Below are 13,525 nucleotides of genomic sequence, written 5' to 3'. Positions count from 1 at the left end.
CCAGGTCTGGACTGGCTCCCTCCCCAACAGCAGCCCCTCTCTCCGGCTGCCCCATCCAGAGGAGTGGGGGCCTATGGGCAGGTCCAGGTCAGCGCTGTCCACCCTGCCCCTCTCTGCCCACTCCTGGGGAGGGCAGTGTGCTGGAGACAAACACTGATTACAGCTCATTGACCCCGACAACACCCACTGAGGAGGAATTATCCATCTCGGCAAGAATGAGGAAATAGAGGCGGAGGAACATCAAGTGCTCGAAGCCCCAGGTCACACAGCTTATGAGGTGGCAGGAACCAACCAGGGCTGGCTCACAGCCTTCCCACTGGACCAGGCTGCCTCCTGCAGACACACAGGCTAGAGAGAAGGCACAGGCGGCGCTGGGCCCTGGGCAGTGAGTGAGGCGCACAGAGATGGTCCAGGGAGAATCATCTTCCTGGTGATCCTCCAGGCGTGGTCCACGGACCCGCAGGGTCCCTGAGGCCCTTTCAGGGGTCTGCAAGGTCAAAGCCGTTTTCACACTACTGAGAAGCTTTTGGTCTTTTTCACTCCTGTTCTCTCATAAACAGACAACGGAGTCTCCTGGAGGCATCAGGATGTGATATCACAACAGACCAAAGACAGAAGCAGACAGGAGGATCCAGCTGCCTTCTATTAAGCCCTAAATTAAAGAGATTTGTAAAAGTGTAAAACAGGGCTGCTCTTCTCCCTGAATGCTTTTGTTTCACAAAATATAATTATTTTCCATTAAAAAATGTTGTTTATGTTAACACGTAATGGGTTTTTAAATTATTTTAAAGTGGATTAATAAATATTTAAAATCTTCTTGGTCTTAACATCTAATATGGCAAATACTGATAAATAATCCACACAAACAAAAGCTCTTGGAGATCCTCTGATATTTACAACCAGGGGTCCTGAGACCACAATGTCCACAGGCTGGTCTACTCCTACAGTGCAGGTCTGCAATGAGAGGGGGAGGGGTGGCCACCTAAATGCTCCAGGCCTGGGACCCCTAGCTCTGGCCTCAGTAATTCCAAAACCTAACCTGCTGTGTGACAAGACTCTGGGCCTCTCTGGAAAGTCGTTTCCCCACCAAACTGAAAGAATTTGTCTTTTCCATTTTCCGTGATGGGTGTGGGAGACTGAAGGGTCCCTCAGATCCACACTGCCCCTGAGGGGTGCCAGAGTGTTCGGATAAAAGGGACTGTTGCTGACAGCAGGCCCTCCTGGCAGACCAGCTGGTGCTAGGATGGAATGGGGGCTGCAGCCCTCAGGCCCACCAGAGCTCCATCTGTCTGGGCCAGTGGGCCTCTTTCTGCAGCCAGATGCTGGCATCCAGGCTCAGGTGTCTGGGTGAGCAGCAGACAGTGTGGGCAAGTGGTCCTCCACGGTGATGGGGATGGTGGCATATACACGCAGGCCGTGGGATGAGCGGAGCCCAGGAGACGTCCCACAGTGATCCTCCGGGCTTGGCAGAGTGTGGGGCCCACAGCAGTGGTTTGGGCCTGGTGGTCAGCTCCGTCTTGGCTCCAGTGATGCTGCCCACTCCTGACAGACTTCCACTATCCCTGAGTTTGTGCCCGTTCCTCTGGGGCCCACACTGGGTCTCAAATTCAAATCCTTCAAGAGGCACAGGCTGTGGCAGCAGGTGACGTCACTTTGGAGAAGAAAGCGCCTGTTGAGCAGGGGTCGAGCCTGGGCCGCGCACACACACTTGTCTCGTGCTTTTGCTCCCGGGGGCCACGCCCTGGTGCCACGTGCTGCGGCTCAGTCTGCAGACACCTGAGGAGTGCTGGGTACGGTCGGGGAGGGCCTGAGGTTCGGAGAAGACAAGGCTGTGGTGCTCTGGGGCCCTAGCAGGGCCTAGCCTCTCCCCAGGCCCCAGGTTAGTCGGATGCAATAGTAGAAAGCCCTAGATGCAGTCCCAGGGGAGGTCCCCAGCCTCGGATCTCCACATGACCCTGGGTGGGTGACTCCCTAACTCGCCTGTAAAGCAGGCCTGATAATCACTAACTGCCCTGCTTCTCATGGTTGCAAGAGAATCAAGCGCAACCAAAGGCAGGAAAGCACTTTGTAAACGGTTGGTGATGCATAAACTGTGAGGTCCCTGTAAAAGCTGAGCACTCAGGGCTATTCCACTCCGTCAGGGACGCCCCTGTCAGATGTGCCTGGCACAGTTCCACACCCTTCTCAACGGTACAGGCCAGGGGCAGCAGCTACTGGGTCAAGGGTCAGGACCAGGGTCAGGCAGTGATGGAAAGAGTCTGGTTACTGAGCAAGTGGGATGACTGAGGCCCCTCAGATGCCATCCCAGAAGCTGGATCCTGGGCCACTACCCTTAGGTCACCGCTTTCAGGGGGCAGGAAAGGTCAAACAAGAAAGGTTTCCCTGGACCTGAAAAGCAGGTCTGCAAGGACAGGGCCCAAAGGTCATCAGTAAATCATTTATCCTCAGAGCTCAGAGATACCTGTCCTATAGCTGGGCTTGTGCTGGTCACCTGCCAGGCCCTTGCAGGCAGGAGCCAACCCCAGGCCCTCCCTGCAGAACACCCAGCCTAAGTGACCAGAGCTGGAGCCAGATGGTGACAAGACACAGCAAGGGAAGTCCTGAAGGAGTGGGCCTCAGGCAGAGAGAAGGGGGGCTTCATGTTCTAGCGAATGTGAGTAGAGGGTCAGGATGTGCTTGGGGGGCTCGGTACAAATTGGGGAGTGACTGGAGCTACAAAGAGCCCCATTCACAGAACCCTCATCACAGGCCAGTTAACTACAGCTCTCACCGCCAGTGCCTCACTTAATTCTCACTGTAACTCCTTTTTAAAGATGAGAAACTGAAGCTCAAAGTTAATAACTTCAGTCAGGCCAAGAAGCTAGTGGGTGAAGCCAGGACCCGATGAGAAGAAGCTAGAGACATGAGCTGGGGAAGAGTGAGAAGGGCTGTGTGTGCCTGTTCAGGAGTGTGCACGTGACCATGGAGGCAACTAGATGCCACTGAGGTCGTCAGGGCACACGGGGCACAAACAGGAAACTCTGCCAGTCCTGCAGGACAGATTCAAGGGGAGAGCTGGTAGAGCAGTGTTCAGTGACCTGGGATACAGGAGGAGAAAAGAGGACCAACGTGAAAGCCATGTGGGCGACCAATCAAGAGGGTTAGGGAGCCCCTTACATGGAGCAGGAGTTGGGGTGTGTCCTAAGTTCCGGGTTAGAGTGGCTGCCACCCACAGAGGCAGGGTCAGCGGAAGCAGGGTGCCACGGTTCGGAAAGGAGTTACCACCCTTCACGGTCAGGGTAACACCCAGAAGCCAGAGGGCTTTCTTAGTCTAGGACTCCAGCAGGATGTTTGGGTTAGAACGACAGAACAGGGACTCGCAGGCGTGGAGACAGATGGAACCTGAAGCTGCAGGAGTGGGCGAGCCGGCCGGGGGAAGAGCTCTGTCTATGGGGCAAAAGCAGGGCCACGCGCTCCCTGCCTGGAGGAATGAGCAGACCGGGCTGCCGAGCAGAGAAGGGTCGCTTGGAAAAGAGGAAAGCCGGGGCAACCAGGGAGCGAGTGGGTTGAGAGGGAGGCAAGGTGGCTGCTGAGAGGCCGAGGAGGCCAGTGAGCTGCATGCCATGCGCGAGCTGACTCACGGGGCTGTGAATGGGTGGCACCAGGCCCGGCACACAGCAGGCGCCACATAAATACTCAACAAACGGAACACGCGAGATGGCATGCCTTCCCAGAACTGCTGCCACAGACAGTGCCGTGCCGGGTGGAGGCCAGGCCTAGGGGGAGGACCATCTGGCTGCTTGGGGAGCCTCCCCGGGGGCTGCGGGGACAGCAGAGGAGCCGAACCGTGGCGGCCGCTGTGCCACGCTGGGCAGCGGCCGCGAACGCTGGAGGCCTGTTTCCTGCCTTGATTATGGCTGTTTTAATTAACTGCGCTACAGCTGCCTCCATCTTGTTGAGTTTTAATTAAATTAAATGAGCTAACACTTCGTAGGCTGTCTCAGGCGGCCGCGGCTGGGACCAGAATCCTGCCCCTGCTGGGTGGTTCATCCCTTCCTCCTCCCCTGGGCACCATGGGGGTGTCCACCTGGCGGAAGCTGGTGCGGAGGGGCTGGCACCCCAGAGAGCGACAGGACACTTCTGTAGCTGGCAAGGCCCTGAGAGGGGTTAGGGTTATGACCTCCTTTGTGGTGCTGACACCACGGCTGATAGGTACAGTTGGTGCTGGCCATCCGGCCCGAGCCTAGCACCCCACAGCTGGCAGGAGGGCTCCTGGACTGAGGTTGGCCAGCCCAGCCCGCACTGGCCTCAGATGCAGAGATACAGCCAAGCTGATTCCAAGGCTCCCTTCCCGCAAAAACGGAATCAATTATCCTGGCGGGAGCCTCGCAGGCAGATCGATCGACGGGGTGACACCGCCCGCCCAGCTTCAAGGCAGCATCCTTGCTCACAGGGCTCCAAGCTGGCTCGACTGGGACATCCAGAGGAGACAGGTGGCCCTGGTGGCCGCAGGATGGCTGGACATCCCCCTGGCTGCAAGCCTCTGAGGTCCAGCCTTTGGAAGCCTGATGAATCAGACATCTTTGGCCTCTTTCCCTGCCGTCTGGAGAAGCACAGAGAAGCACTGTCCGGGCCCCTCTCTCAGGCCGGGCGCCAGGGAAGGCGGAGAATGAATGCTCACAGAGCACCTTCGCAGAGCCCAACACAAGCTGGGAAAGACACTCATGCCTCCAGGCGCAGAGGTGGACTGTAGTCTGGAGTCGGACAGTCCCGGGAAGGTGAAAGAATCGCTGATGAGCAGCTCTCGCTGCCAAGCTCTCTTCCTGGGCAGGTCAGGTGGGCCTACAGCAGTATCTGGCCCACCCACCAGGTGCCCTCTGCTCAGCACTGGAAGGTCAACCCAGGCCAAGGCCCCCCGTAGCTCCCAGGCCCAAGAGGGAAGCGCTGGGGTCTGGCCCAGCGCCTTTCCTGAAGTCTGCACGGCCCCTCAACCCTTGTCCTCTGCTCACCTGAACGCAGTTGCTTGATGCGGCCGTTGCTCGCGGCTGGGTCCACAGGGAGAAAGTCCTTGAACCAAGAGATCTCAGGGTCTGGATCCCCGCCTGCTGCGCACAGCATGGTGGCCGTGCGGGCCTTCTCCACCACCTTCAGCTGAGGCCCCATGTCGATGGAGGGGAACCCATCGGGCAGCTGTTCCGCTGCAGACAGAGAGCAAACGTTTATGTTAGGGCTGGCACTGCCTGCCTGATGGGACCGTCATGATTCCCAGGGTAGCTGTGACCCTTGGCTCCTCCCTTCTCTGCATTCTAAGTATGAAGCCTGCCCTGACGTGAGGAACTGGAGTCTGGAGCCCCACTACCCAGCTGTGCCCTTCACAGGGTCAGCGAGCTGCCAGGGAACCCACCCTGTCCTGTCTTGGAGTTTACAGGTCTGAGAAGTAGGCCTCTGACTGCAGACATGAGTCCTTACCTCTCCAGGCCCTGGGAAAATGAGTTTTGAGCCTCTCCTGGCCACAGAAGAAAGTGCTTTGTGGACAGTGGGCTGTAGGGAGCCCGTGGCTCCCACAGTGGCATCACCAGCCACAGTTCAGCCCAGAGGCTCCCTGTGCCATCCAGTCCCCACCCTCCTGTGTGCATGGGTAGTGTCCTTTCTGCTGCCTGCGTCCAGCCTTCAGCTCCACCACGGGGCAGAGCCCCATGTCACTGCCTGGGTTCTGGCCCTGATTCTGGGCACCCCTTGCCTTACCAATGACCCATCTTCGATCCCTGGTCCCCACCCTGAACCTCCTTCCTTACTCAGTCCTGACCCTGGAGGCCATGGTCAGGCCTGGGGACCCAGGTCTGAGCATGTGGAGGTTGAAGAGATTAAAAAGAGGGAAAAAAAAAAAAAAAAGTGCTGTGAGGACATCAAAAGTCGATGAGGGAGACAAAACTCCTTGGCTGCTTTCTCCCAGCTTGCCAGTGGTTGGGGGCTCACAGAGGAGGCATGTCCACAGGAGCAACAGGCATGGACCACAGCAGTACACCCCTCCTCTCACTGCACATGGACTCCTGCAACAGCCCTGAGGGACCCAGACAGGGGCAAGGCTGCCCACTCCCCACCCTCGGGAGCACATGGGGCTGAACACAGACTTTGGACAAGTGCAGACCAGGCGGAGCTCCCGCCTCCATCACTAACTAGCTCTGCAACCTGGGAGTGTTACTAATCCTCTCCGTTTGTCCATTTTTATCTATTAACAAGGTTCAAGTGCCCTCCTTATAAAGTCGTCGTGAAAACTACATCTAATGATGCACATAAGGTGCTGGAAAGTATTGGACAAAGAATCTGAACCCAAGGACTGCTGACATTATTATAATAGCAAGGGCTGGGCCACCAGGGCAGGCAAGTACCAAGACTTGGGCCTGGGGCCCCCTTCCTGTCCTGGTCTGGTGAGAGGCTCCCCCTGCTAGGAGCAAACCACACAGTGAGTGTGGCGGTTTGGCAGAGCCTCTCCACCAGCGTGGATGCCAGGCTGCATACCCAGTGGGGGAATGGGAACCCTGTCCTTTGCCAGTTTCTTGATAGAGGAGTGGGGCCCCGTGGTCGGGGAGGCCAGCACCACACCCATCTCCCTCCCGCAGGCCCAGCTCGAGGGTGTGGGGATATTTGCTGAGGTCAGCTCCCATACCAGGGAAAAGGCAAGTGGCATCCTCAGAAAGGAGGAAGGTAGAGGCTGGCAGGGCTGGTCCCCTCAGAGACCCAGAAGAAGTGACTGGTGGGCAGGCAGGAGAGAAAGCTGGAGGAGCCCCAGCAGGCAAGGGCAAGACATTTCTCAGCTGCCACACCCCAGGGGGCACTCTGCCAAGGCTCCAGCTGCCTAAGCATCCCTAAGGGACTGTGGCCCTGTCGGGAGAAGGGGCGGGGATCAGTAGGAGTCACCTCCCCAGCTTCTCTAGGTAGCTGGCAGAACACCTCCCCACCTGCAGCCCTATAAATTCCAGACGTGAACCCAGCGTCTGTTTGGCTGTAAATATGATCCCACAGCATCCTGACTTTTAGCTCTGATTTTTAAAAGGAAAATGTTAACCGCGGCAAGAAAAGGGAGGACGGAAATGAAAGCAGAACTGGGGATGCGCCAAGCAGGGAAACAGCTTCCTTTGGTCCTGCCGCCACTAGCTTTTCCAGGAAGGCCCAGGCAGGGCTCCGTCCATTTCCACCCTTCCTGGACTCCCAACAGCCAGGGGCCACTCAGGGCTGCTGGAGCCATCCCAGCCCACTGGGGCACCAGTCTAGCTATTTCCAGGCCTCAATTCTACCTGCTCAGCCCTCCTGAGCAGTGGAGGGGGAAGCGGGGGCACGGCCTGCCAGAGTTAGGGCCCAGGAGTCGGCGGGCCTCCATCTCTACCCACAAGGTGCTGATCAAGGAGAAGGGAAGTACATACATCTGCAGCCCTGTGTCCTGGGAATGTATTCTGAATTCCTAACACAGGGAAAGTCTTTGGGATCGTGCCAAATTAAGGACAATTAATTTTCCTCCCTCAATTATCGTGCCCTCAATGGCTCCGTCCTTGGCTCAGATCATCCCTCAGGCATCGCCGCCAGAGCCTAAAACCGGCATGTGTGAAGAGTCCATAAAACAGCAGGACCCAAAAGCCAGTCCCTTGTGCCGACTAGGCTTCCAGACACAAGTCGGAAGGCTGCAGTTCTGCACCTTGGTGGGGGGAGCGTGTCTCACAGGAGGACTCCAGCCCTTCAGGAATGACCTGCTGTTGGCTCTTCCTTCCACACTCACTTGCTGCAGCACCCCCACCCCTAGGCACATTCAAATATAGCCAAGGACAGCAGCCGCTTACTGATGCCTGTGTCCGTCTGGCCAAGCTGAGTCCTGGGCAGGCTGGTGTAAACCGACCCACCATCAGACTGTCACGTTTATCCTCTTCACATAACCCCTGTACCCTGAACTGCAGGAGCTTGGGGTCACTGTACCCTGAACCACTCATGCTAAGGACCAGGGCAAATTCCTCAGGCTGGCATCATATGATCACTCCAAACCCATCAACAACGGGGAAAACAGAGGCCCAGGTAGAGCGATAAAGGTCAGGTTTATGGAGCACTTCCTAGTTCCAGGTAATGCGTTAAAATGCCTTACAAACTGATCTAATCTTTACTGAAACTATGTAAAGTATATGAGCAAATGGAGGCGCAGAGAGATCCAGGAACCTGCCAAGGTCACAGAGTTAAGTCGAGGTGGGGCTGGGATGAGACAAGATGGTGTGACCCCACACTGGGCAGGGTGGGGGCGCTGGGCTCGGGACAGCCCTGCGGGAGCCAGCCACCAACCTGCTGCCACACCACGCCCTCTGCCGGCTGGGCTTCTGGCCGACCGCTCCATCGCAGACCCCTGCACACACGCTGCCGCGTTTTTATTTCCGCAAAACGAACAAGACTGCTCCACACACGGCCACCCGCCGGCACGCACCACGTTCCAACATCGGCACGTACTGGTCACGCCGAGTCCGCTCAAAACCCATCCTGAGGGCGGCGGGGCTGCGCAGCGCCGCGGGAGGAAGGGTCCCTCCCCACTCCAGACCGCCTGGTAACTATGGCAACGGCGGAGAGCCGGCGCCGCGGCAGAAAGGCGGCGCTTGCGAGTCCAAGCGGGGCGGGCATCCGCGGTCCGAGCCGCTGCGGCCCCTCCCGTCCCCTCCTGGGTTGGGTCACCGCACCCCTTCTCAAGCCCCTACTCCCCATCTCTCCAAGATTCCTTCCCACTCAATCGACGCCTAGTTGGGGGTTGCCCCCTGAGTGCGCACAGAACCGGGAGGTCCCCACATCTGCCTCTGGCCAGGTTTTTGCAGTGTGTCCCTCTGGGGCAAAGGTCGGTCCATCCTCTGATAAAAGGGTCCCCGCTAAGAAAAGAAAAACCCGTGGGGCTTTAGTGGACCTCAGAGGTACTGGGAGGCCTCTACAGCTCTTTGTGGATTCTGCCTGCATACACAGTTAGGGCGCACACATTCCCAAGGTCTGCCCACACAGATCGGTGTACCTGGGTTGGGGACACACATGTGCATATACACTGGTCTTTAGATACTGCAGTGGAAACCCTGACTTCTCTGCCATCCTCACTGGGCAGAGAAAGGGTGCGGGGGCTGCGGGGTGGGTGCTGGGAGCCTAGGGCTCAGATAGGGACAAGAGCTTGGCCCAGGTCCCCACAGCAGGAATGCAGTTGGATCAGTGCTATCCTGGTGGCTTCCTGAAGGAGGAGGGAAATGCAGGAGTAGGGAACACTTGAGCATGAGCAGCTGGGGAGAGCTTTCAGGGGGAGGGCTGCCTGAGTAAGGGCTGGGGCAGGGCAGTGGGAAGGCGAGGCTGGCTGGAGCTAAGGCCTGATGGATGAGGCTAGGGTAGGGGGGACAGGGGATCAGCCTAGGCCAGCGGGGGAGGGAGGCTGCTGCCGCCCCCTACAAAGCACACACAGGTCTCTTTGTCCAGCTCAGCTCCGGATGCCTGAGGCGGAGTCTGGGCCAGAGGGAGGGGGCTGCACCAGGGAGGCGGACAGATGGAGATGCCTCGCGGGGTCCCGGAGCGGGCGGCACCGTCTGTCAGCAGGAACTCCTCATTCGTGTTTACCCAGCTTCCTGGCGTCTCTGTGTGCATGCAGCCACGCACGCGCGCGCGCACGCACACACACACACACACACACACTTACACCGGCTGCCTGGGGTGGCACCGTCTGTAGGCCTGACCCCCTTCCCGGTGCCTGAGTGTTGGACCTGGCCTCACCTCTTCACTGAACGCAGACACCTAGATCCGTGCACAACCAGGGCCCCACAGAGAGATACACAGAGAAAGAGACAGGTGCAAAAATAGAAACCTCCATGTGCGTGCGGAGGGGCACCTGCAGCGACAGGCACCTGTGGAAACAGACGCACGCAAGCAGAGCCAGTGGGAGTGCACGCAGAGACGCGGAAACACACATGTGCAGACATGCAGAGCAACACGGATGCTGACGGGGCGAGTCCCCTGGAGACGCCTGTGGGGCCAGGGCTGGGAGCCGCAGACGTGCGGAGATGCACGCGGGGACCTGGTGGGCAGCGAGGCTGCTGGCTCCCCGGCACGCCGGCTCTCTAAGGGAGCCAAGGCCGCTTCAGGCCCTGTCCCTGAGGCAGCCCCATCCTTAGCAAGGTCAGGGTCAGGACACCCCTGGGGAAGCGGGAAGGGCCCCTCGGACCTGTGGGCTCCCACCCTTTCCAGAGCCGCCCCCCTCCAGGCTGCCAGGCAGTCAGGGAGGCCTGGGGAGCCTTGGGCTCCCTTCGCAGCTTTCAGTCTTCATTTTCAGCTTTTTCTAAGAGAAAACTCCCACCTCTTCCAGCACTCAGATTTCATCAAACTTGGCATCTTAAAAGCCTGTTTTGTTTTTGAATCTGAGCTGTTTGGGGCCTGTCGCCGAGAACAGCCAAGCAGGCGAGGCCTCCCCCTCCCAATCCCCTCTTCCCCAGGACTTCCCTGGTGCCTCCCAGGGCTCTGCTCAACCTGGCTGGTGAGGCCTCCCAGTCGCAGGCCACCAGGTGACCCCGGGGGCTGGCCCCAGGCCTGCACCCTCCACATTCCAGCGTCTGGGGTCTGACCCACGCTGAACCCTCCTCCCAGGGTCCCCACCTCAGTCCTACTCCAGGACCATTCTCTTGGTTCCTTTACCCCGGCTAGGTTCCGGCCTGGGGCCCTCCAGAACCCTGAGAACCTCCCTCTTGCTCTTCAGGTCCCTGCAGCCCAGCTGCCACCCCCATGGCTTGACGCCAGCGTGCTCACCAAGGTCAACCACGACTCCATGGAGCTAAGTCCAGAGGCCACGTCTCAGCGGTCATCTTGCCCGACCTCTCGACAGCACCCCTCCCTGTTCCTTCAGATTCTTTTCTCTTGACTTCCAGGGACTCATCCCTATAGGAAGACCTAGAGTCTGGGGCTCCATCCGGGCCCTCTTCCTGTCCTCTGGCTCCCTAAGACTTGCCATTTCTCTCCCCTCTATCTCCAGCTGTCCCTCAGAGTGCCAGGCAAAATCTGAACAAAGGCCGCCTTGACACCCCTCCCCAGGATGCCTACATACACCTACTACAACAGATTTCTAAGTGGACTCATCAATTTACCCCTCAAACGGGTCCTCCTCTCATACCTGAACCTTAGCAAATAGCACTGCCATCTACCTGGCCCGGAGCCAGCAACCCCGAGTCACCCGCCTCCCCAGTCCCACAGGCAAGCTTTCTAAACTGCATGGAATCCAGTCTCCCTTCCTCCTCTACCCACTGCCTGGGTCTGGGCCACTGCCACCTCTTGCCTGGGCCGCTGCCCTGACTTCTCACTGGTCTTCTGGTACCCGCCTCTGCACCCTCAGGGACCTTTCTGAAACACACTTTATCAGGCGTTCCCCTGATAAAAATCCTCTCTCCCCTGGCAACCAGAGGCAGGGGACACCTCATCAGGGGTGGAGGATGTGCACACAGAAGGGCATTTAAAACCTCCAAGCTGGCTAGCTGTTCCCAGAGCTGCTGGTTCCGCTGCGGTCCTGAGGCTGGGGCAAGGGGGCCACAAACACAGCAGGGCCCTGTAAGTACCTGCGACTGCAAGGGTGGGAGGGGCAGGCTGGGCACAGGGAAGGCATCCAGTGTCTGTGGCTAACAGAAGAGGCAGGCTTACTGCCCACCCCACAGCAGGAACCATTCAGAAAGGGATCCACTTGGGCCCCAAGATAGACCAGAAGTTAGATCAGAACTAGAAAAAAGTGGGGGACCCCAGGTTTCTTCTTCCCTAGATCTTTAAGACGTTCCTGGCAATGCCCACCTATCGACACCTCTCCCACTCCTACGTCTGGGGCTCAGATCTCTCCAGGGAATGGCTGCAGCCTCGTATCTGTGTGGTCCTGAATGTGACTACGGTCACAGCAGGGCTGGAGGGACAGGTCACAGATCCCACAGTCACGGGGCCAGAAGCACTTAGGTCACGCCTCAGCTGCGAGGGAAGGGGCAGAAGCTGGCCTGGGTTCTAGGTGCTAGGTTCTAGGGGCCCTTTCTATGTCTTCTGTGGATGCAAATCAGGGAGGAGATGGGCAGGCAACAGGAAAGGGGCATGGCCGTCCTCTGCCTGTGACAGCCCTTTACCCAAATGCCCCACCCCCTCATCAGCCCTGGGCCAGGGACAGGGAGGAGGGTGGGCACTGACATCCTGGGGAAACATCCACCCACCCTGAAAACACCAGCTTCTGTACTGGCCGTGCTTCATGTGCGGCCAGCCCGGGATGGCAGGACAGGGTTGTATGCTGTTCATCAGTCATCTTCAAAGGGGCTTGGCATGGGGCTCAAGAGGGCCTCATCATCCCACAGTCCCCAGGCCAGGGTCAAAACCACTGCCGAGCCTGGGGTCCAGGCCCAGCACTGACTGCCCGCCTCCCGCCACCAGCCACTACCCCACAGGCCTGACAGCAGGCCTCCCCCAGAGCCTGTCCCCAACGAAGAGGGCAAGACCAGGCGTGCCATGCGGGCACCTGGATTCCTGGGCCTCTGTGGCCTGAGTGGTGTGGTCCTGGTCAGTCACCAGCAGACAGCAAGGCCAGGTGGGAACAGGTGAGAGGGAGCCGGGGCTCAGTGTGGGGAGGAGACGAAGAGGAGAGAGTCCCAAGGCCTGGGTGGGGTCCCTCCCTGGTTCCCCTCCCCCTGGCCTGCCGAAGGATAGTTTCTCAGGCTCCACATCCATCTCTGTCTAGCTGCCCTGGCTGGCCACAAGCCTTGAGCAGGGATCCTGCGGGGTCCTGGAGGCAATGAGTCCCTCACCTCCGGCCTCCTGCAGCACCAGACTGACTGCATACACTCGGCCCAGGCTGCTTGCTGCACACCCCTTGCCCCGCTGTACACAACAGCCCATAAGGCGCACAGTACCTACTGTTCCGCCCGCACCCCATACAAACACTGTCTGATGCACACACGGCATGACGCACACCACCTGCTGTATACACCACACCACACACACTGCCTGATGCACGTATGCACAAGCACGCGCACACAGTTGGATGCACAGCCCCTGTTTTCTATACAACCCGTAAGGCACACACAGCCCGTAACAGTGTAACACCACATCACACACCTCATGCACACAGCCTTCCAGACAGCACACGGGGCACACATGCCACAACACGGGTGCGTGTTGTCTGCTGTATCCATGACCACAAGCAAATGCTGCCTCTTGCACTCTGCGTCCGCCGAGCCAAGCCCTCCAAGGCAAATCAGAAATGGCTCATCTCTGCTCCTTGGCCTTTCTCCTCCTCCTTCCCCCTCTTCCCCTTCCCCTTCTCCTAGACCCTTCCAGAACCTGCCCAAGTCACCAGGGCCCAGCCCACACCTCTGTTGTCTGGCATCCTCCAGGGCTTTCCTGATCACGGTACCTCCTGGTCAGAACCCACTGGCCCAGGCAGATCCTGAACCTCCAGACTGAGCTCCAAGACCCTCCTGGCTCTCCCACCTCCTGGAAGGAAAGGCCGGGAAGCAAGGCCTGCCTCCCCTCCCCCTCGACTCCCCCACCC

The 13,525-nt window shown here is 58.6% G+C and overlaps 1 protein-coding gene across 14 annotated transcripts in view; it reads right to left on the bottom strand.

Moving 5' to 3' along the window:
- Nucleotides 1-13,525, bottom strand: part of PTPRF (protein tyrosine phosphatase receptor type F) — an 84,403-nt gene that overhangs the window by 43,739 nt on the left and 27,139 nt on the right. For all 14 annotated transcript variants that reach the window (XM_042246994.1, XM_042247006.1, XM_042247042.1 and 11 more), the window contains one exon: nucleotides 4,989-5,177. In XM_042246994.1, the coding sequence (XP_042102928.1) occupies nucleotides 4,989-5,177 (189 nt within the window). The remainder of the gene's footprint in view (nucleotides 1-4,988; nucleotides 5,178-13,525) is intronic.

The sequence above is a fragment of the Ovis aries genome, chromosome 1 (assembly GCF_016772045.2).
Source record: "Ovis aries strain OAR_USU_Benz2616 breed Rambouillet chromosome 1, ARS-UI_Ramb_v3.0, whole genome shotgun sequence".
In the NCBI taxonomy this organism is placed as follows: domain Eukaryota; kingdom Metazoa; phylum Chordata; class Mammalia; order Artiodactyla; family Bovidae; genus Ovis; species Ovis aries.
The sequence above is the reverse complement of the archived record's forward strand: the minus strand, read 5'-3'. Positions and strand labels throughout refer to the sequence as shown.